At 43.1% G+C, this 20,685-nt stretch overlaps 1 protein-coding gene across 6 annotated transcripts in view; it reads right to left on the bottom strand.

Annotated features, from left to right (window-relative positions):
* Positions 1–20,685, bottom strand: part of Tbc1d1 (TBC1 domain family member 1) — a 197,600-nt gene that overhangs the window by 59,658 nt on the left and 117,257 nt on the right. For 3 of the 6 annotated variants that reach the window (XM_010625080.3, XM_010625085.1, XM_033758804.1), the window contains exons 8-13: positions 19,413–19,541; positions 17,911–17,997; positions 14,331–14,611; positions 12,180–12,338; positions 11,462–11,581; positions 9,967–10,106 (exon numbers count right to left, since the gene is read on the bottom strand). In XM_010625080.3, coding sequence (XP_010623382.1) covers positions 9,967–10,106; positions 11,462–11,581; positions 12,180–12,338; positions 14,331–14,611; positions 17,911–17,997; positions 19,413–19,541 — 916 coding nt within the window. The remainder of the gene's footprint in view (positions 1–9,966; positions 10,107–11,461; positions 11,582–12,179; positions 12,339–14,330; positions 14,612–17,910; positions 17,998–19,412; positions 19,542–20,685) is intronic. The other 3 variants (XM_010625081.3, XM_010625083.3, XM_010625084.3) reach the window with 3 other exon arrangements.

Here is a 20,685-nt window from a genome sequence, read left to right as displayed (position 1 = left end):
TTTTTCCCCTTGTCCCTGCCCTCCCTTCACCCCCTCCTCCCCTCCCCATTTACAAACACTTTATTTCCATTTTTTCAGTTTCTCATATTTTTTTCCTCTCCCTTATTACCTTTCCCCCACCCTTCCCACTTTCCCTACACCTTTAGCCCTTTACTTCCTATTTCACATTATTAATTATCTCATTAGGATCTTGTGTACTATTATAGTTTTTCACACCAAAGAAACTATTCGGTATTTCAGTTAAAGAAATCTCTGTATGAACATTAAAAATAGGGAATCCTAAAATAAAACTAAAAAGGAAAGTAAAAGAGAAAAGGCAATGATGTAGGATTTAGATAATCCTTAATTCTGGAGATGAAAATGGTCCCTGAACATATTTAAATTGCTTCTCGTCAACAGGCAGGTTCTAACTCCGCTACAGTTTTAGGATTGCCAGGAACGCCCAAATGTGTGCTTTACGAGCAAGAGTTAGTACTTAATTCTAGAATATTCCAACAAGAGACATGCTCTGTCATTCCAACACAGCCTGTCTCTGCACAAGCACTAATTTAAGTGAGCAAATCCATCAAAACTCTTCCAATAATTTATTCCTGAAATGGTGACTAGTTAATTTCTGTGATTAAGCGATGGGATTTAGAGTTAAGCAGACAATTTAAATCTTAGCTATGTGAACTAAGAGCTGTGGGAGCCACTGGTACATTATACAATCTTCCTAGCCTCATCTTTTAAAAGCTTGGCAGTGATACTACACTATGAGAATCATAACTTAACTGTGCAGAAGCACAGACACTAAATGCCCTAGGTCATGGCAATGATTAATACTTGATTATTTTTACTGCACAGAAAATAAGATTGGATATCTATCTCACGATCTGCCATAGGATGCATTCCGTGTTTCAAACTTGTTTTACTAACAATCACTCAGGCCTCTTGGGTCAGAGTTTAGTTCGGAATAAGAACTCTTGCTTATCAGCCACTGGGGCCTGAGGGTTCTTCCTACGAGGATTCAATCTCCAGAATCAGACTGCATTTCCCAAGTTCCAAGGCCCCTGGAACAACTTGAGAACAGCGGTTAGAAATGCAGCTCTGTGTAAATGCCACCAGCCTGCGGACCTCTGTGTTTCCCAGGGGCAAGGGTGAGTGCTAAGGACGGCTTCCTGGGGACCTGGCTCCCCTCAGCCTTCTCACGCACTAGTGAGGACAGCACCAGGGCCGGAGGCACCGCCCTTTCAGATCGGACCAGAAGAGTGGCCAGTTCCAAGTCACCTCACACTTAAAACTTATTTTCCCCCCAGTGCTAGGGACTAAACCTAGGATCTCGCACATGCTAGATAAGCACTCTACAGCTGAGCTATGGCCCCAGCGCTAAAGCCTTCTCTACACATACACCCACAAAAACCTTTCACACTGATGCACATAGCAGCATAATTCTTAACAAATGAAAGGCAGAAAGAACCTGCATGTCCATCAGCTGGTAAACAGATAAACAAGATGTGGTAAACCTATGCAATGGAAGATTAACCTCCACACAAAGAATGTAGTGCTGAGACATACTACAGCTCGATGAACTCTGGGAACATGTAAAGTGAAAGAAGGCAAGCATAAAGGACTACATATAGTATGGTTGCATTTATAAGAAATGTCCACAGGCAAGTCTGCAGAGACAGATGCAGAGACAGAAAGTACCTTAGTGATAGTTTTGGAGGTGTGTGTGTGAGGATTACAACATTCCTTCTAGAGGGACAAAAACATTTTGAAATTATATTGTGGAGACAGGTGCACAATCCTATAGATGTACTTTATAATCAGGATAGTGTGCCTTTAAATATGTGCAGTATATGAATTACTTCTGAATAAAGCTGTTTTCTAAACAAACGAAGACAAGCTTTTCCGGCCAGGAATCCCTCCTCAGGCTAACCCTGTCCCTGATACTGGCATGGGCTGCAGGTGAACAGCACACAGGACCAGGACCTGCAGCGGGGCAGGACCAGGACCTGCAGGCTCCTGAAATGTGATGTATCATGAGAGGCTCCCTCTTGGGCACCCGTCAGCACCAGGTCAGCACCTGCAGAGTGCTGGCTGCCTTTTACATGCAGGGAATCTGCTAGCCTGATTTTGAGGCTCTTTTGTGTTACGCTAGGCCCACACAATTTACCCCAGTATGGTTTACAGCTAAAATGGTCCCCAAAGCCTCAAGTGTTTGGAAGGTGATTGGATTATGGGGGCACCAGACTTGATGTTAGGAATGGGGTCTGGAGGGAAGAGCTGGGTCACCAGGAGCACAACCAGAAGGGTCTACCTCCCTCCACAGCTCTTCCCATCCTCCTCTGCTTCCTGGCCATCTTGATGGAGCAGTTTTCCTCTGCCAGGCCCTTCCACCATGCCTCTTGCATGCAGCTAAGCAACCACAGAATAAAACTTTTAGAAAGTGTGAGTCAAAATAAACCTTTCCTCCTCCAAGTTGTGGGTGCTGGATATTTGTCCCAGTGACAAGAAAGTGACTAGACACTCCACAAAATATTTTCACACTACTTGCTATTCCCTTGCTTCAAATATTTCAATGGTTCCCCAGTGCCTACAGTCAAGTTTACAGGTGAAAAATCAAGATCTTCTACTTTCAACTTCCTTCTTGAGCACACAGGCACACACTGTGGGGATACACGAGCCCAAGGAGAAAGTCCCTGTCAGCCAAAAGCCGGAGGCATCATCACGGCTGCTAACACCAAATGGAGAGGGCGAGGGTTCAAATCCAGGCCATCCATGTCCAGCACCCCCAGTGCTCATGCCCTCAGCCCTGGAAGCCTTCCGACCAGCAGCGGTGGTCGAGATGTCATCTTCACTCACCAGTCCTGGCTCCAGCCCTTGTAGAATGTGTAAGGAATGGCTGTTTAAGGCCCACTGGTCTCCTAGAAAAACTGAATCGATGCTAACAATGTTGACAGGCAGAAAACAGCAAGCAGAGTTAAAAATCCTGCCGTTCTCTGTGGCTTCCCTGACTTCAGAAGTGACACACCGGGAAGCTGTCACAAGGGGAAACATCCAAAAACTTTACCTGCATAAGTCCATGAACGAGCAGATCCTGGTTTATAATACTTTACCTTGAACCTGGCCCTTATTTACCACAGGAAAAAAAAAGTTAGACAGAAAGTGAATTAAGAGCAATCTTAAAAAGCCGGGTCTCTCTGGCAATTGGAGAGAGTTTTTTTATTCTTTGTTTTGATCACATCACAAAACCCTGGGAAAAAAGAAACATCTTAGTTTCTAAACTTACTCTCTATTCAAATAAGCTACGAATTGGCAAAAAATATAAATATCATAACAAGGTCAAAAACAAAAACATTTAAAACAAGAAAGCAAGCACACTTTCTTGGGATTGGAAAGAAACCAGGGCTATTGAGACAAGAGTACAACACTGCCACCAAGTGGTGGCAGTGTCTCAAGGCACCCTCTGAAGTCTACAGGACTGAGGTTGACCAGCAGCCATCAGAATGCTAGGGGGAATTTAAAAAGAAAGACAAAAAAAAAAAAAAAGGAAAGAATTCATGCCTAGGCCCCATCCATACACTCAGGGGTTAGTAAGACAGAGAACAGGTTTAGCGTGGATTTTTAAAAAAATCTCTCCAGGGAGGGGCTGGGGATTTAGCTCAGTGGTGCTGCCACCTACCTCACAAGTGCAAGGTCCAGAGTTCAATCCCTGGTACAAAAAAAAAGCAAAAAAAAAAATCTCTCCAGGTGATTGTGGGGACCAGTAAAGACACAAAATCCAGTGAAACAAAAAGGTGAGAAACAAATGTCACAGTGGTTCTTAATTTTACAACAAACTTTTACCTTCATTATTCTGCTTATAATATTCATTAAAATTTCCTAAAGCGTATAAATTCCTGAAAATCTAGCTATATAACACAAATAAACCATAGCCATTAAATGCTTTCTGTATTATCCACAATAACATTAAAAAATAATAGAGATTCAGGTTACATACTTCAGTCCTGCTGTGGCTGTTTACCCCCACATTTGTATCTAATAGGTAATGTACCGGACTTACCCTTCCTATAAAGGGGACATACTCACAGCTACACTGACAACACAAAACACCTTTGAACTTCAGCCTTGCTGGACTACTTGCTTATACAATGGGTTTCAGACCAATAAATCATTATTGTCTATATGAGAAGAGGTTTTCTTTTTTTTCCCCCCCTAAGATATGTAAATTCTAAAAGCTGTGACTGTTGATAAAATGCTTAAATGAAAAGCATTAGACTCAGAGTATAAAATTGTTCCCTGGGACACTGAGGTAAATAAAGGAATTTTCCACTGTTCCAAGTTGGGAGAAGGCTGAAGAATTATTTCATAAAAACAAAAACTTCTCCTGTGTACAAAGCACCAGGAAAAGAAACTGCAGAGTGCCTATACTGGCAAACACCTAGTCAGAAGCTAATTTCCAGGACTGTTTGTGGGCCTGACAATCTAGCATCCATGGCTAAGAAAACAAACACTGCACGCATTCAGCGTTCTCAGTGCCGTTCACGAGACAAAGTTTCTCCGGAAATAAAATGGCAGCAGAGAAGCAAAAAGGTGTAGGTCTGGTTCTCTGTGCTGCCCCACCATGCTTTTCTTTATATCACATGTTTTTTATCACTGAATTTTCCCCACCACACTAACCCTTTCTTTTCACAATTTTTTGGAACAAGGTCATTGATGGCCTGGAGGTGTAGCTCAGAAATAGCATGTGCAGGGCCCTGAGGTCAATCCCATGGAGAATAAAAAAGGTCACTGATTTCCTACATTTGAAGCCTGAGATCCTTGGAGATCACTCGAGTTTACCTATAAGGACCCAGCACAGGCTGACACAGAGACCTAAACGAGGACTAGAAATGTGGATGGGATCTGCCCTGGCTGTTGCCTCCCAGCCCTTGCTACTCCAATTAGACCAGCGCATCACATTGTGGGGGCCATGTCAGAAATGGAGGTGGTCAGGAGCTCCCAGATCTACCGCATCAGAATCTGCCTCTTAAGAGGATCCCCCAAAGACTCCACACCTATGAAACACTGCTCTGACCTGGTGTCTAGACAAAATCACTTTATATCCAGCCAATGTGTTCATGCCTTCATACAAGGGAGAGAGCACCCCACACACTAAGCTTCAGCAAAGACCTCAGGCGGAGCTCAACAGTGAGGCCCTGAAAATGAGTGGGATGCTGCAGAGCCCTAGCAACCACTGTCCTGCATGCAGTGCAGCAATGCGCCTGCCCTGAGCTGTACCTTGCAACACAGTCTTAGGCAACCCCAACCTTTAGTGGCTTTGCCGGGATTTACTAGCACTCTGCCAATGGCACTCTCTGTGGAGTGAGTAGTTTACTTCCAAATGCTTGGCACTGCAGAAGCCCTTCACTCAAAACTTCACAGCACAGAGAGAGAACACACTTTCCTCCGACTTCTAGGGCAACAGCCATAAGGAATCACATCACAAACTTGAAGCACTGTAAAACCTCCTGCTTTACACACACACTTCTATGCAGCTTTTCACATCCTATTTCATGATCTATGCTTGCTTCATGACAAAAACATCTGCCCCACATGTTTTCCAGTAAAAATTGGTGATATTCTACTTATCAGGGGTCCCCAACCCTTGGGTATCAGTCCATCAATGGAAAGCAGGTACAGCAGAAGGTGAGTGGCAGGTGAGCAAGGGAAGGTTCATCTGTATGTAAAGCCTCTCCCCTCACTGACATCACCACCTGAGCTCCGTCTCCCGTCAGATCAGCAGCAACATTAGGTTCTCATAGGAGTGCAAATCCTACTGTGGACTAAGTATGGGAGGGTTCTAGGTTACACACTCCAATGAGACTCTAATCCAGAAACCATCATTCCTCCTACCTGCCACGGTCTTCCACAAAAGCAGTCCCCAGTGCCAAAAGGCTGGAGACCACTGCTATTTATCACTCAACTTCCCTTCCACATAGCTCTTGTTGCACATCTACAGCTTGACCTACAGCTTGAGAAGCATAAGTTCACCCTGCGAGGCTTAGAATTACAAACAGCCCTCTTAGACTTTGCTAACAAAGTTGGAGTTCTTACAAAAGACCAATTGCTCACTGCTGAAGTAAAAAGGAAACAGGGCCTGGGGCATAAGGCAGCACTTGCTTAGTGTGTGTGTGTTGGGGGGTGCTCTTAGCTTGAACCCTAGCATTGCAAAATACATACATACACACATACATACATAAAAACAAACATAACAATGGATTTGGGACTGTTTGCCCTGGTCTTATCAGACACAAAAATATAAATGTTTAAATATAAATCAACTTCATGCCTTCTCCCGATAGGTCTTCAAAACATAAAATTCAGGTTATTCTTGCAACTTAAGTACCTCACAGGGAGCTGTACACATCCCTGAGTAAAGGTCAGGCTAATTTTTCAGGAAATAATACTGGCCCAGTCTAATTCTCCAATTCTACCCATGCTGATTTTGACTTTGTAGTTTCTTCTCTTTCCTGTATTTTAGTTGGAGCCATGCTCCTAATCACTAACACTTTCTCTCCAGGTGTTGCCTCATTCACAGAAATTAGAACCCCTAAATCACAGAAAGCCTTCTTTCTCCTTCAGTAGTACCATTATTACTAAGTAAATACTAGTTTTTAATGGTAGTTTATTTTACAAGTATTTTCCAAGTGAGATGAGATGGATGGAACAGCACTAATGTCCCGTCTTACTTTTTCACCTTAAGGAAAAAATAATAAGATTTCTTGTCTGTTTAACTGAAGTTGGCACTATCAGAATACTAATGCAGAACAGTCACTTTGAACATCTGAAATGGTTTTCTAAGGCACTGGGTTTTATTGCCTTTGTGTTGTTTAGTTTTTTTGAGACTGAGTCTCACTAAGTAGATCAAGCCAGCATTGAACTAACCACAGAGCCCAGGCTGTTCTTGAACTCACAGCAATTCTCTTGCCTCAGCCTCCTGAGTGCCAAGATTATACGTGTGTGCCCACACACCCAGCTCTAAGGCAGTGTTAAGAGCATTTCTTACCAGCACATTTGTAATCTTTCACCCCAAGTCAGAATGGGAGCTGGGTCAGCCCAGCTACAAACACCTCAGCTGCCCACAGGTCTGCCTGTGCAGGGAAACGGCACACTCTGCTGGGGAGAGTGTGGCTAAAGCAAGGACCTCTGGGGAAAGAAACTTCAGGGCTCCTCAGCGGACTCTGGATACAGAAGAGCTGTACCAGGACCTGTGGAGAACTGCCAGGAAGGCTGGCACCTTTATGCCCTGAGGATGGGGAACAGAAAACTGCAGAGGACAGAGATACTTGATTTGGGAAAAGAAGTCACAGGCAGAAGAAACCCATTGCAGCAGAGGAGGGAGGCGACAGAAGGAAGGCAAAGGCAAGCTCATGCACTAAAATGCACAGCACAAGTTTTCCACTGGTGGCGGTGCCCAGCTGATGGTCAGATACCCCAGCCCCAGTCCCGGGTGGAAGGCCCCCCAGGAAGCCCATGAGGCCACACCTAATAGCTCCCACCGGCCATCTCTGTTGCAGCCCAAGGCCTGTGCTTTCAGAGCTGCAGCGTTAAGGCACAGGGCCTTGAGCTCAGCTCCTGCCTCTGTGGTTCAGGGGACGTAACTAAACCCATTGCAAGCCTCCCCTCCCCAATCTGTAAAATGGGCATATGTACAAAAGTTACTCTCAGAAGGGACTAAGAATGAAAGGAGACCATTTATGTAAAGCATTTAGGAGGATATAAAAAGGGCATAATATGCATTATTACACTAATTCAGTCTCAAATTCTTTTAGTCTTTCTCTCAAATACATGGAACACTTACAATATCGCCCAGAAACTCTGCAATATTCCTTTCTACTAAAAGGAAGAAAGGAAGCATATGTGCCTATGAGAAACGGGAGGCACAGGAGGGAGAAATCACTGGGGAACAAATTCTACATTTGCAAGAATCTGAGCAATTGACTCGCCTTCCAATAAAAGCCATACTACCTGAGTGAACTGCAGGAACTATGGTAAGGAAAATGAATAAATGTGTGTGTGTGTGTGTGTGTGTGTGTGTGTCACAAGGAGCTAAGTGCCGGGAAACATCAGGAGAAGGACACTGGGAATGGCTACCTATAGTGGAGAAGATGCCATAGAAAACTGGTCAGCTGAGCCTTCTAGAAAAGGTGTTTTTAAGCAGTGCTTGGTGGGGCGGGGTGGCCAAGGGGACATGAAGAGTGGATCACACACCTGCAAAGGCCTGGGTACAGTCTGAATGAGGGGCACCTGTAGGAGCTTTGGTCCTACAGAAAAAAGGGCACATCCAGCAACCTTCACTAGTGCATGACACGGCTTAACTTCTGCAGGCTGATGAATCTGAGATGATTCCACTTAGGAACAGGAGAAGCAGCATCTATGAGAGGCCCTGCTCTGTTCAGTATTTTATCAGTTACTTATGTCTCAAAGGCCATGCTCATTAACTCTGCACACAGCTGTGCACAAACTATGGTTACCAGAATCATGGCTCAAAAAATCCCCCAAAGGACTGGCTGAAAGTCATGAACACTTCACAGGTGCAAAGTACTCACAGGAGGAGACAACCAAAAAGCTCCCCCGTGTAGAAAGGAGTTCAATTCAACTTCAAGTAGCAGTTCAAACCCAAAGGTCAGGATACAGTAAGGGTCAAGAATGTGAGCTAATTATTTAAAACAAAAACAGACTATAAAGTTACATCTACAGCAACAGAACAGTAACAGCTCAGTGGCAGGAAAGATACTCTGTAAGGGCCAAAGGCCTGGGGACAAGATGCTTAGTTTAAGGTCCCTCAAGAGGACAACCAGGAGACAAGACTTTGGCCGGAGGGGTGCCCAACAGTCACAAGGGCAAATAAACTGCAGAAGAGATGCAGATAGGCAGGGACTTCTAAGATCCTCGGTCACTTGAAGGACAGGAGGAGGTGAGTGCAAATTTATTCTGTGTGGCTTTAGAGGCCAAAACAGAACCAGAGTAAAATGTCAAAGAGCAGGACTTGGCTCAGTCTAAGGAGACTCTTTTGAAGGCTGAGAACTGTTCTAAGATGGAAAAGGCCACTTCATATGTTACCTGTGGCCCTTTCCACATCCCAGACACAGCACTAAGCATTTTAAAACCATTGCACTTCAATCTCCACAACCATTCCTAGTGAGGCCTGACCACCACACTCCAGGAACTGTTCTTATCTACAATGAAACTCTTACACACTCTGGGCTGTCATTCTGTTGCTTCAGACCCAGATAGCAGCTCAGTTACTCCTCCACAGCCTCCCTCAGCCCCTGTGCCATCCCTCTTCTCCCTCACCCTCTCAAGCAGTACTGGTAGGACCTGGGAGGACGTGGGCTCCCTCTGCAGGAGCCTTTCCTCTCCTCTGGGCAGTGGGACGGGAAGGCACAGCATGGACACACTGCTTACATTGGCAGAGAGAAATCCAAACACTGGCCACAGGAATTGCAAACCCCCCACTTGCAAGGAGCTGGCACAGCAGCAGCCATTGCACCTCCTGTGGAGGGGCTGAGGCAAGAGAAGCGGCGGGCCAGGAGCGCAGGGGACCTCCCATCACTGAGGTCAATGATTTTCCTCCCAGTATTGTGAAATGTGGATATTTCTAAAAGATGTGTCAGTAACGACACCCTGCCACCAGGGTGGCCAAAGGCATAAGAGAACCCTAGATTACAGGTAAGGAATTAGACAGGTATCCCAGCTCACAGCTCCTGTGCTAGAAGGCTGAGATGTGAATGTGAGCTCCAAAGCCCTGGCTTCTACCACCCCAAATACCAGGCAGCTCTTCTGCTGATCTTGGCAATCACCCTAAATGCGTTCTGGAGTCCTTCCTCAAGTTCACCCTTGTGACCCACTCAGAGAGGTCTGGCTCTCCACCCTCCTACCCACAGGAGGCATCTTTGGGCCTCTGTGGCTATGTATGTGCTTCTCTGGGTGTTTCCTTACCTTCGTATCTGCCAGCAGAGTCGCTGGCCTTCTGTGGGGTGGCCACGCGCAAGAAGATCTGCTGCCGCCACGAGTGCCGCCGGGTCTTCACAGGGGTCTCCCCCACGTCTTCCAGGTGGTCTGCTTTGGATTCAAAATCCCTAAAATTGCAAAAGCCACCTGGTTTACTACTGATAGGAAGGTGTGAGAGGGTTTTTCTTTCTTCTCTAGCTTAACTTTTGCTTTGTACACAAAGCACTACATTATGAATTATCTTTGTATAAACAAACACATTTTGATAATCAGAAAAGTTACATCAAACTCACAGCGAGCCAATATTCCTAAAGAACTGGGCTCTAACCGGACGCTCTCCACAAGAAGAGCAAGACTGCAGGCCTCAAAGTGATTTCTACGGCAAAAGTATTAAGAAATATGCTCCACAGAGCACAGCCTCCAATCTGGCTTCTCTTGGTGTCACTTCCAAAATAAGAATCTGCCCTAGCTGTGTGTAGGAATATTTCTTCTGTACAGACCTATATCTCTGTGATTGTCACAAAAAATGAGAAAAAAGCTATGGTTTAACTACACAGAACCATCAATGCAATAATTATGCAGTCATACTTGCTAGTGATGATTATTTAAAAATGCATTTTAAAAACTACAAAATAAGGCACAATTGTCAATACATATAAAAATACGAACTAATCACTAATTTTCTTCGGACTTGCAAGACAACCTGGGGGAGACCTCTGTCAAGTATGTAACTCAAGGAAACAACGGGTCCCAGCCGATAGCTCAGACTTCCTCCCTATCTAGGAGGGCAGCCACAGGCTCCTCTCTCCACCTGAGAGGAGACCACCCTTCCATAGGGAATTGGCAACTATGGGTTAACTGTATTATTAGGCAACTACGGGTTAACTAGGTAACTATGCTCTTGGTAGCATGTACCTGAGCAGCCATGACAACTCCTGTCATCTGTCACCAAAGGAGTATAACAGACTCGGCAAGTCCTCTCAGAACTCTTCGCTCTCCCCATCTCCCCTGCTCCGCTCTGTGTAAATCCTGCTTGCTCTATTCCCAGGGAAACGCCCGTGGAATTAAGCCTCACAGATGTAAAAAGAGGTGCATAAGGAAGCGCGAACTTTTATTTGGGGCTCGTGAGACTGACAGGAGTCACGCGCTGAGCCGCCAGCATCATGACAAGCTGCTCTTGCTTCTATCTTCATGCTAAGAGTGGGTGCTGGGGTCCTTCCTCACTGTTTCCTACTTCACACCACCCAGCACCGTTTCAGATTATCTGTCTTCTGAAGATAACATTAATAAACTAGAGAACAAGTTGATGGCATATTTTTTAAAAATGACAGTCAGTAAAGAACAAAGAATAAGATGAGACATACAATAAATTTAGTCAAATTAATTTTTAAATGGCAAAAGAACGCTTAAAATATCCCCATATATCTAGCAATAATTCAACGTTTTTAACATCCAGATTTGATATATCTAAAGCAAGCCCTACCTTTTTGTGTTCATAAAGTCAGAGGTGTTATTCTCATCTACAGGAGCCAGAAATTTTAGAAAATTTGGCACAGAGGAGGAAGAATGAAGTTTTTTCCGCAGGGCATTACGGTACGAGATGCTGAGAGTTTGGTTGAGAAAAGAGTTTTAGGATAAAGAAATATAAACACACAAACTATAAAATATAAACTTCAAAATTAAAAAAAATTTGTTCTAAGACTAAGAGCAATCAACTCAGTAAGAAATAATTTACACGTGAGATTTAAACTTTCATTTTCGGTCAATGAAATTTCATTTTAAATGAATGAGATTAATGATTTCAAAAAAATTAGTCTATCTTCCAAAGGACTCTTTCTTTCAAACTGAAAGGAAAAAAAAAAAAAGAATTCCTTATTTAATGAGAAAGCCTCTGGTAGGGCACCAATGGGGGCACGCATGCTCGAGTGCAGTGTGTGTGACCTGCAGCAGGATAGAGAGAAGCTTGCCATCAAGACTGTGTTCAGACTTTGATGAAAATTAACAGTAAAGTGAGACTGCTCAGATGACAGCTGGAAACAGTAGGAACACACACACACACACACATACACACACACACACACACACACACAGAAGCGTGGCTGGCCCTCCAGCTCGGACCTCCCGTGCCACAGCGCATGCTTGGGCACTGTGAACGCCCCACTAGGACAACTGCACCGGTCCAGCCATGCGAGTGTGCTCACCTCTTCGGCACGGCATTTCCGCTTTGTTCTCCACTGGAATTATGTTTTAGGTACTTTAAAAAGTTTGGCGAAGAGGCAGAAGGGTTAAGACGAGGAGGAGGAGGATCTGAAGGCTGCCCTGACCAGTGCTTAGAACGGCCCACAGACGGATGGTCCAAGCTAAAGGGCAAGCAGAGAAAGCACAGAGGTTAGAGGAGCGCAGGAAATGGAGCAGAAGGGAAGGAGCCGTCATGGATGGGGAGGGGACTTCCCAGCCTTCTCCCTCATCTCTTTGCCTGGCTAGCAAAGCAGTTTCCAGTAAAAACAGAGCAAGCCAGAGGCCATTCCCAATCCCCATCACTTCCCACTTGTCTATGCTGCTAATAACACTTTTTCCTGTATTTCCTTTTTGAAAACTGACTGGAAAAAACTTTTAAATTAAAAGAAAAACAAAAGAAAAAAATCCAAAGTTGTAAAAAAAATTTTCCCTTTAAAAGAGACAATATCCTGCCTTGCTTTTCAATGTCTTATAGTATTTCCTGTAGCTAGAGCAGAAGAGAGTTCACAGAGGGAAGGAAAAAAGTGGGCCATTCTAGAAAGAGAAAGACAGACAGAGACAGCTTCCCCGTTCCTCTCCTCACCAGTATCTGCCAGGATCCACTACAAAGCTGCCTTCTTAGGGGAGAAAGACAAGCAGTACGGCCACCACCCGTGTCCGGTGTGCAGCCGCAGGCTTGGTAAGAAGAGTGCACCTCTCCGGGTGGACGGTTCTGACACCACCGCAAACACCAAAAGCGAGGAGAGAAGGTGGCAGAGCTGAGGCAGCACAGAAGTGTTGTACGTGCACGGTGTCAGGTGTCAGGAAACGCAACAAGAAACTTACACGGCACGCTTGTCTCTGAATGCATACTCATTAAGCACCTTCTGAGAACGTCCTGTTCCTGTGATCAGTTACCCAGCTGAATTCAAAAGAACCATATCCGTTTCCAATGGCTCTCTGGAGACAAGCTGGCCGGCTCTCCTATGCCAGGGTAATAACATGTTCCTACTTCTCTGGAAACGATTTAGATAGCCCTGCATAGTCCCTCCATCCCTGGGCACAGACTACCCTCATGCGCCTTGGCGCTTCTGGTGTCACCAGAGAGAGGAAGGCAGGAACCGCACCGAGCTGTGGTACTAATTCACACTTACAAGGTGAAGAAACTTCAAAAGACTTCTAAAGTTATTTTTAAAGATATTCTGCCAGGCATGGTGGTGCACATCTCTAATCCTAGTTCTCTGGGAGGCTGAGGCAGGAGGATCACAAATTTGAGGCCAGCCTGAGCAACTTAGTGAGACTCTCAAAATGTTAGAATTAAAATGTTAGAATTAAAAAAGAAAAAAGAAACTGGGGATGTAGTTTAGTGTAAAGGCCTTGGGTTCAATCCCAAGCATCCCCCTATACACATAAAAGACAGTTCTGTGTCATTTATATTTATAGTCTCTGGCACTTAGGATTAAATTAAGCACTAAAAGAAGGGAAAAAAAATCACTAAGGGACCTGAAAAGAATAGGAAAAACTTGTCACCGTACTATTCATCCTCCTAAATGTTAATTTGAGCCCAATTATTAAAACCAGCAAATCTTGTTAGAAAAATCTAGAATTCTCAGTGAAGGAAATTTCAGAAAACATCTGCTCCATGTCTATGACAGAGTCGTTCATCAAATCAGCCCACGTCACAGGTAGCTCAAGACAAAAGTGTGCAGGAAGCCTGGGTCTGGGTCCACGCTAGGTGTCCCTGTGGCCCTCTCCCATCCTGCTGCAGCTCAGCTCCAGGTCCGCATTGAGACGCAGCTGCTCACTCACCTGCTTGCCTATTTCCCCAAGGCCAGCGGCGCCAGCGGCGTGGTCTGAGGAGTAACTGCACCCAAGGAGCACTGCTTCCGCTCATTCCCCTGCCTCGTGACAACGCTCCCACTTGGATGTGGAGCGAGCATCCCCCTGCTCCACACACACTTTCTAAGAGTGCTGGGAAGAACACCCTGTTTCAAACTTTACCTTTTTAAGCCGAGTAAACTCTGACTCAGGTTTCTTCTCCACCCGGTAGGCACACCCAAATACACAGACCTGGCTAGTCACAGGCATGCCTCAGCTATTTACACAACAATTTTTAAGTTTTCAACAAATCTTACTTCCGTTCATGAGGTGTCTCCGTGCTCACCGAGTGATACCTCATAAGCTTTCTCTGACTGACTCCTGGAGACCCCCGAGTGGGCTCTGGAGGTGCCGGGCACTGCACAGGGAAGTGGCTCAGGGTGTTGGCTCGCCTTCGGTAGGCCTGCTGTGGGGACAGCGGAGCAGGCTCCTCTGGGTGATGGCTCTCCGAGTCACTGGACAGGTCATCCGAGGAGCCCAGGAGCTTGAAGGAGCTCTCAGAGACGGGAAGGGCCTCCTTGTCACCCATGGACGGCTCCTGGAAGGAGACAGCAGGTCAGATAGACCACAAGGCAAACTGCAGTTATGTGTCTCTTAGCCCTATATGGGAAGACATTTTAATGCCACCTGGAGGACACCAAAATTACAAGATGGAAAGATTCATAAAATAACTGCTTGTCAGAGACAACGTACTAGTTTGCAAAAGAAATGATAAAAGTGCCCAGATGCAAGAATGAAGGGAATGAGCCATGACACATAACTGTTCTGAGCAGTGTCACAAACAGCTGTCTCTCTCCACAACACAGGACTCTTTACTACTGCTTGTAGAAGTCCAGTGAGTGCTGGACATCTTGCCTTGACTGCTTCACTGAATTCTTTCTTTTTGCCAAGTACATTCACGTATGCTACTCACACTTAAGGCTCTGATTTTGACCCATTGTTGAGATTTAACTCAGTAATCCTGAGGTTAAAAACTGTGTCCTATGTTAGTCCTAGATTATGGAAAATCTCTCTCTAGGCACTCATCACAATTCTGGAAAAAATCACTTAACTTCTTTTTCTTCATCTATAAGATAGCACAGTGAAATTTTTTTTTTTACTTTTTCAGGAATGAAGCAAGAATATATAGCTGTTAGTACTCTGGATGCCGTAAAATGTTACACAAATACTGTTTCATTAAGGACTCATTCATCACTGAATGCTCAAAATTCACTAAGAATCATAACAATCTTATGCTTTATAACAATTGCATGCTTTCAAGACAATCCTTTTTCAAAGGAATAAACTACTGCCACTCATACAAACCAATGCTTAGCACCTAGGATACAGAGGTATCCAATGTTTTTCAAATCAAAAAATATAAAATAAGGGGAAATGTACCAGCTTGTCCCTACTGAAATTGCTAGCAGGGTTAAATACATCAACATAAATACAGTAAAAAAGAATAAGTGAATATCATGGTGGACTGGAAAATCTGAATTCTATTTGTTCATTCAATACAAAGTTGAAGGTCTCTGGGATGACAGGTATTTGAGATTTTAACCCCCCAAAAATTAAGCCTTTATATTAAATGGAGAGAGTATGTATATTTAATTATGTAGGAATTATGTAGAAAAAGCTTAGTTCCCAACATAGTATAAAGTGTTAATTACTTTCATAATTGTAATTTTTCATTCTTCAAAACTATAATTCTGAAGAATCTTTCAATTTAGAGATTAAAAAATTTGTCCTAAACAACACATTACAGAAAACAACCTTTCGCCAGGTGTGGTAGTGCATGCTTATAATCCCAGCACCCAGGAGACTGAGGCAGGAGGACTGTGATGAGTTTAAGGCCAGCCTGGATTACAAAGTGAGACCCTGTTTCAAGGGGGTGGGGGATGAATGAGAATAAATGAATATGGATGGAGGGATGGGGGAGGGAGAAATCAATCAATCTCAAGTAAAGTTATTCTCAATTCTTGTAAACATCCCTTCAGATTACTGACTTAATTGGATGACTGAAAGAGCTTCTCAGGTCTTCTTTGCAACTCCCATATGCTCAATAAGAAGAGATCCAGATACATAAAATTCATATCTTCATGGCAATTTCTCAATTAAATATGAAGAAATGAAAGACATGGAAAAGTGAACCAAAGATAGACCCACACACAGAAGGTTCCTTCAATAAAGGTGCATTTCTCTCAGAATTACCCTAGAAATTAAAGCAATGCATATATCCCCATTTTCTGCATTCCAGAGAATGAAAAATAAACAGTAAACTATTCAAGGTGCCACCTATGGGGGCATAAATTTTTTCCTGGTGTCTCTACTGACGCTAAGCTACCTGAAATCCCTTCTTTCCTACTCACTTCCACAGGTAATGAGAAGACATCATCGCCCCTTCCTTTTCCCAAGCTTTCCCTGGTTCCAAACATAACTCTCTTTTCCTTTGCACCTCTGATATCTAAGTTACCAGTATCTCTATTGCCACTCTCAGGGTTCCTACCACACTTTAATGCTGGGTTGATTTGTATTTGCCATCTTTCTCCTTTTACCTAAGTTCCTACAGGGAAAGGGCTGGGACTTACTCATCTGCATGCAAAAGATAAACCATAATATTTCCGCATACAGGGCAGAATTAGTGTGTATTAGATTGAGACTGGATACCACTAGCAGATAGGCTTTAGAAGCAGTTGTTAAGAGTCTCATTTGCCAAGTGGGCCTGATACCTGCAGACCAGCAGCAGCAGGGGCAGCACTGCCTTGCAACTTGCCAGAAATTTAGCACTTCAACCTTCACCCCAGGCCTAATCTTAGTCTACACTTTAACCAGAACCTCACTCTGGGTGCACCTTAATATTTAAGAAGTGTTTATCTAAGGAAGTGTTCCATGAACTGTACAATATAACAGACTAGTAGATAGCAGTATCAATATAGTGGCTTGCATTAAAGTAGAACAGAAAATACCAGTCTGTGTCACATATTGTTCAAAGTAAATATTGTTTTGTGGGTTTTTAAATTTTCTGTGTCTGTGTAAGTATGAGCATTTGTGAACAATGTCACAATTGTCAAATGTGTTTCTTACTGTTGGCTATGATCTAAAAACTCTGAAAGCCACACAACTAGGAGGGATCTCAGAAGAATTTGAACCATTCCTGTGGCAAGGAGCTAGCCTCCATGAAAACTCTTCATTCTTGCATCAGGGAATGTTTCTATTGCAGAAAGCAAAGCGGCCTCCCTACACAAAACCTAACTCCACTTCCTGGCAGGGACCAGGTCAAGCCACCCACATTTACATATGCTTAAATATCTAGGAAGCAAAATATAAGAGCAAAGAATAGGCTCAGGTTTAAAACCAGGTTGGCTTAAGCACTTTAATAGTCATGAGATCAGCTTATGGGAATGAAGTTTAGTTGCCTACTTAAAAAATAATAATAATGTTAATTATAATCAAGAAGCCAGACTGCAAATAAAGTTTCAGGAATTGAAGTTGTATACTTCTCTAAATTCACAAACCAACTTTTGAGGTTCTCCCAACTATAATTACTTTTATTATTGGAAAGTTTACCAGGGAAATAAATCCCTTGGTTGCATTATGACAAATTAAATCTTAGTTGTCTAAAATTGTATCTTGTTTGTTTATGGAATGGCCACCTGCTTTTTATGTAAAGCTTTCAAGTTATGATAACTACATGACCAGCCTTCCACCTGTGCCGAGAAGTCTGGAAGCACCAAACTTTTTATGACCAGAGATATGAGGCTTTTTCTATTCTTTTTGATAACCCTGTAGACAGAAAATGAATAAGACTTGTTAACTGGCTTCTTCAGGGTGTCATAAAAAGTGAAAGATGCTTACTTTGCTGGTGCTACTTAATGTACTAGACACAGAGCTGTCCAGATCCACGCTGGGAGAATGTTCCTGCAGGCCTCTCGTTTTATTACCCTACACAAAGAAAAGGCAGTCAAATTATGACCTCGAGACCTTTACAAAGTCATCAGCTAGAGGAAGTCTGATCTACTTAAATAAGCTCAAGAAAAATGCATCTACTGAAAAATGCTATTAAACATACATAAACAAAGAGAAAAATCAGTATTTCTGTCATCTTTTTTTAAGTACCTCACCACCCAAAATGTTCACCTTGTGAGTCAGTCATCTGGCAGTGGTGCTAGGCTGGAACAAGATAACTGTCTATGAAGAAAAGCAGGTATTCAAGCAAGCCCACTCAACAGCTCTCTCTCCCAAGACACACGCTGTCATGACAGCCAGCTGTGTTCAGATCAACAAGTATTCCATCCCCTCTGGAGCTCTCAAACGTAGCTCCCCCAACCCTGGCTTTGTAAACGGACTATTTTTCATCATTTCACAGGATGCCGCAAAATTCGCAGAAATATCCTCAAACAAAATAAATTTTACTTTAACTTTCCCTAAATAAAATGTTTGTTTCAAAGAAAATTTATTGTAAAGTCACAAAGAACTATAATTAGACATTGTAAGCTCCAGAAAAGTGTGAAACTTTGACAAAATAAAATCAGACTTTGATTTCTTAGAAGTACCACCAAGGCACTCATGTGATGGTGTGTGTGGGGAGGGGGTGATTTCATAAAACAACTCCCATACTGACACATTTGTGTTCTCTGCTTTTCCTACAGAACTGAAATTGACAATTTTTTCTATAAAGGGCCAGGTAGCAAATACTTCATGTACTGTAAGCCATACAGTGTCTATAACAAGTTTTCGTTTCTGAACAAAAGCAGCCTTAGGTAACAGGTAAATGTAGCTGTGATTCCATAAAACTCTATTTATAAAAACAGAAAGAGAGGGAGGTGGGTGAGATTTGGCCCAAGGGTCAAATAGTAAATTGCTGGTACAGATCTGGACACTTCAACAGTAGCTGATAGTAACTGGTTGTATACGCTGTCCTTAGCAAGACCAGAACCTACACCTCAGTGTAATCTAATCTGTGGTCTCTACAGGGACTGGCCAAGAAATAACAACGTTTTGAGAGACAAAGCAATCAAAATATGAGTCAAAAACATTTCTTTTAAAACCCAAAACTAACCTAAAAACAATTTAAAATGTAGGTAATACCAAAATATTTTATAATTTATGAGGAACACTGACATTTAAGCATAGAATTGAACTTTTTGCTCATTTAAACGGTGATTTAGAGCTGGGCATGGTAGTGCATGCCTATACTCCCAGCATTGATGAGGCTGAGGCAGGAAGACCACAGCAAGTTCAAGGGCTGCCTGAATTACATAGTGAAAGTGAGATCTTGTCTCAAAAGAAACAAACAAACAAACAAAAAAGCAAACAGAAGTCATTTTACTTAAGTCAGAAGAAATTATACTACTTACCCGGGACAAAATACTTTCTAAAGATTCTGTTAAAGACCTCTTTGCTTTGTTTTTCAGCATATCTAGCCTAAATCGAGGAGCACTGGCTGGTAATTCACTACCAATATTTTCTGCTGTAATCTGTGGTGCCTGGAAAAGTGAAACAGCAAAAAGTTAAGTCATTTGTAGCTTCTTTGTTTGTTTAAGAAAATGAGGAATCTCTAGGATGTACCTTTATTTTTGGTACCAGGGATCGAACTCAAGCCCTTGCAAGGCGGGCGGTGGAACCACTGAGTCAAAGCCCCAGCCCTCTAGGATGTACCTTTTGAAACCAGGTTGTCATTGTGAACCCACGATCTCATCCTATCTGCTCCTGAGTGGCATGGCTTCAAATGTGAGAAATAATTTCACCACAAAGGGTTGCTCTGACAACCCAGAGTGAAATGGAAGTGAAGCCAGTCGATAAAAGTAGTTTAGAGCTCAGAATCTGTAGCTAGGTCAGAGATCTGTAACTTTCCACATGTGGACTGGTGCAAGTCCCTTACCTCTCCAAAGCCTTACTTTCCTCTATTCGCAACACTATGTTGTGAGATTAAATTAGGCAAAATACACTGAGCTTGGGCTCTAGCATGAAAGTAATTATTATTAGCTTTTCAAAATAAAGCAATCACTTACCTTTTGGAGCATTTCAGAGATTAAGACAAACTAAATTTATCAGCTGAGAATCCATTCTGCCTATTTCCCTTCATCCCTCTCTCTATGTCCGTTTTCCTCACTTTTTCTTCTTTCTCTTTCCTGTGACTTCCATAATCCCTCATTTCCTCTGCAACCAGTTCTTCTCTCTTAACTAACCATAACACGAAAATAGGAACGTAACAGAGCTTGTCTGACAGCCACTAAATGAAGTTTAATGTTAAAGGAGGTATGTTTATGAAAAACAAAAACTAAAAACAAATAAAAAGAAACCTCTAAATTACACTGTTTCTTATATAGATTCTCACCTGATTGCTTCCGGCTAGACATGATTTTGTTAGAAAAACACACTAGCAAATTCCCCCACTACTCTGACGAGATCGGGTGCCTTCAGGGTGGTATGGCCTTAGATGCTCACTACTCTGAATATGGACATATCCTCTGTTGTAGTAATATATGTATTTCCAGGACACAGGAGCGTGCAGAGACTCCTGACAAATGCTTTTGGAGACTCTACCGGCACCCTCCCCAGAAAATCACTCTCCTCAATCTGACGTTTATGTATCAATTTATACTTTGTATTTATATATATATATATATA

The sequence above is a fragment of the Fukomys damarensis genome, unplaced genomic scaffold, assembly GCF_012274545.1.
Source record: "Fukomys damarensis isolate Sample0158 unplaced genomic scaffold, DMR_v1.0_HiC HiC_scaffold_35, whole genome shotgun sequence".
In the NCBI taxonomy this organism is placed as follows: Eukaryota; Metazoa; Chordata; class Mammalia; order Rodentia; family Bathyergidae; genus Fukomys; species Fukomys damarensis.
The sequence above is the reverse complement of the archived record's forward strand: the minus strand, read 5'-3'. Positions and strand labels throughout refer to the sequence as shown.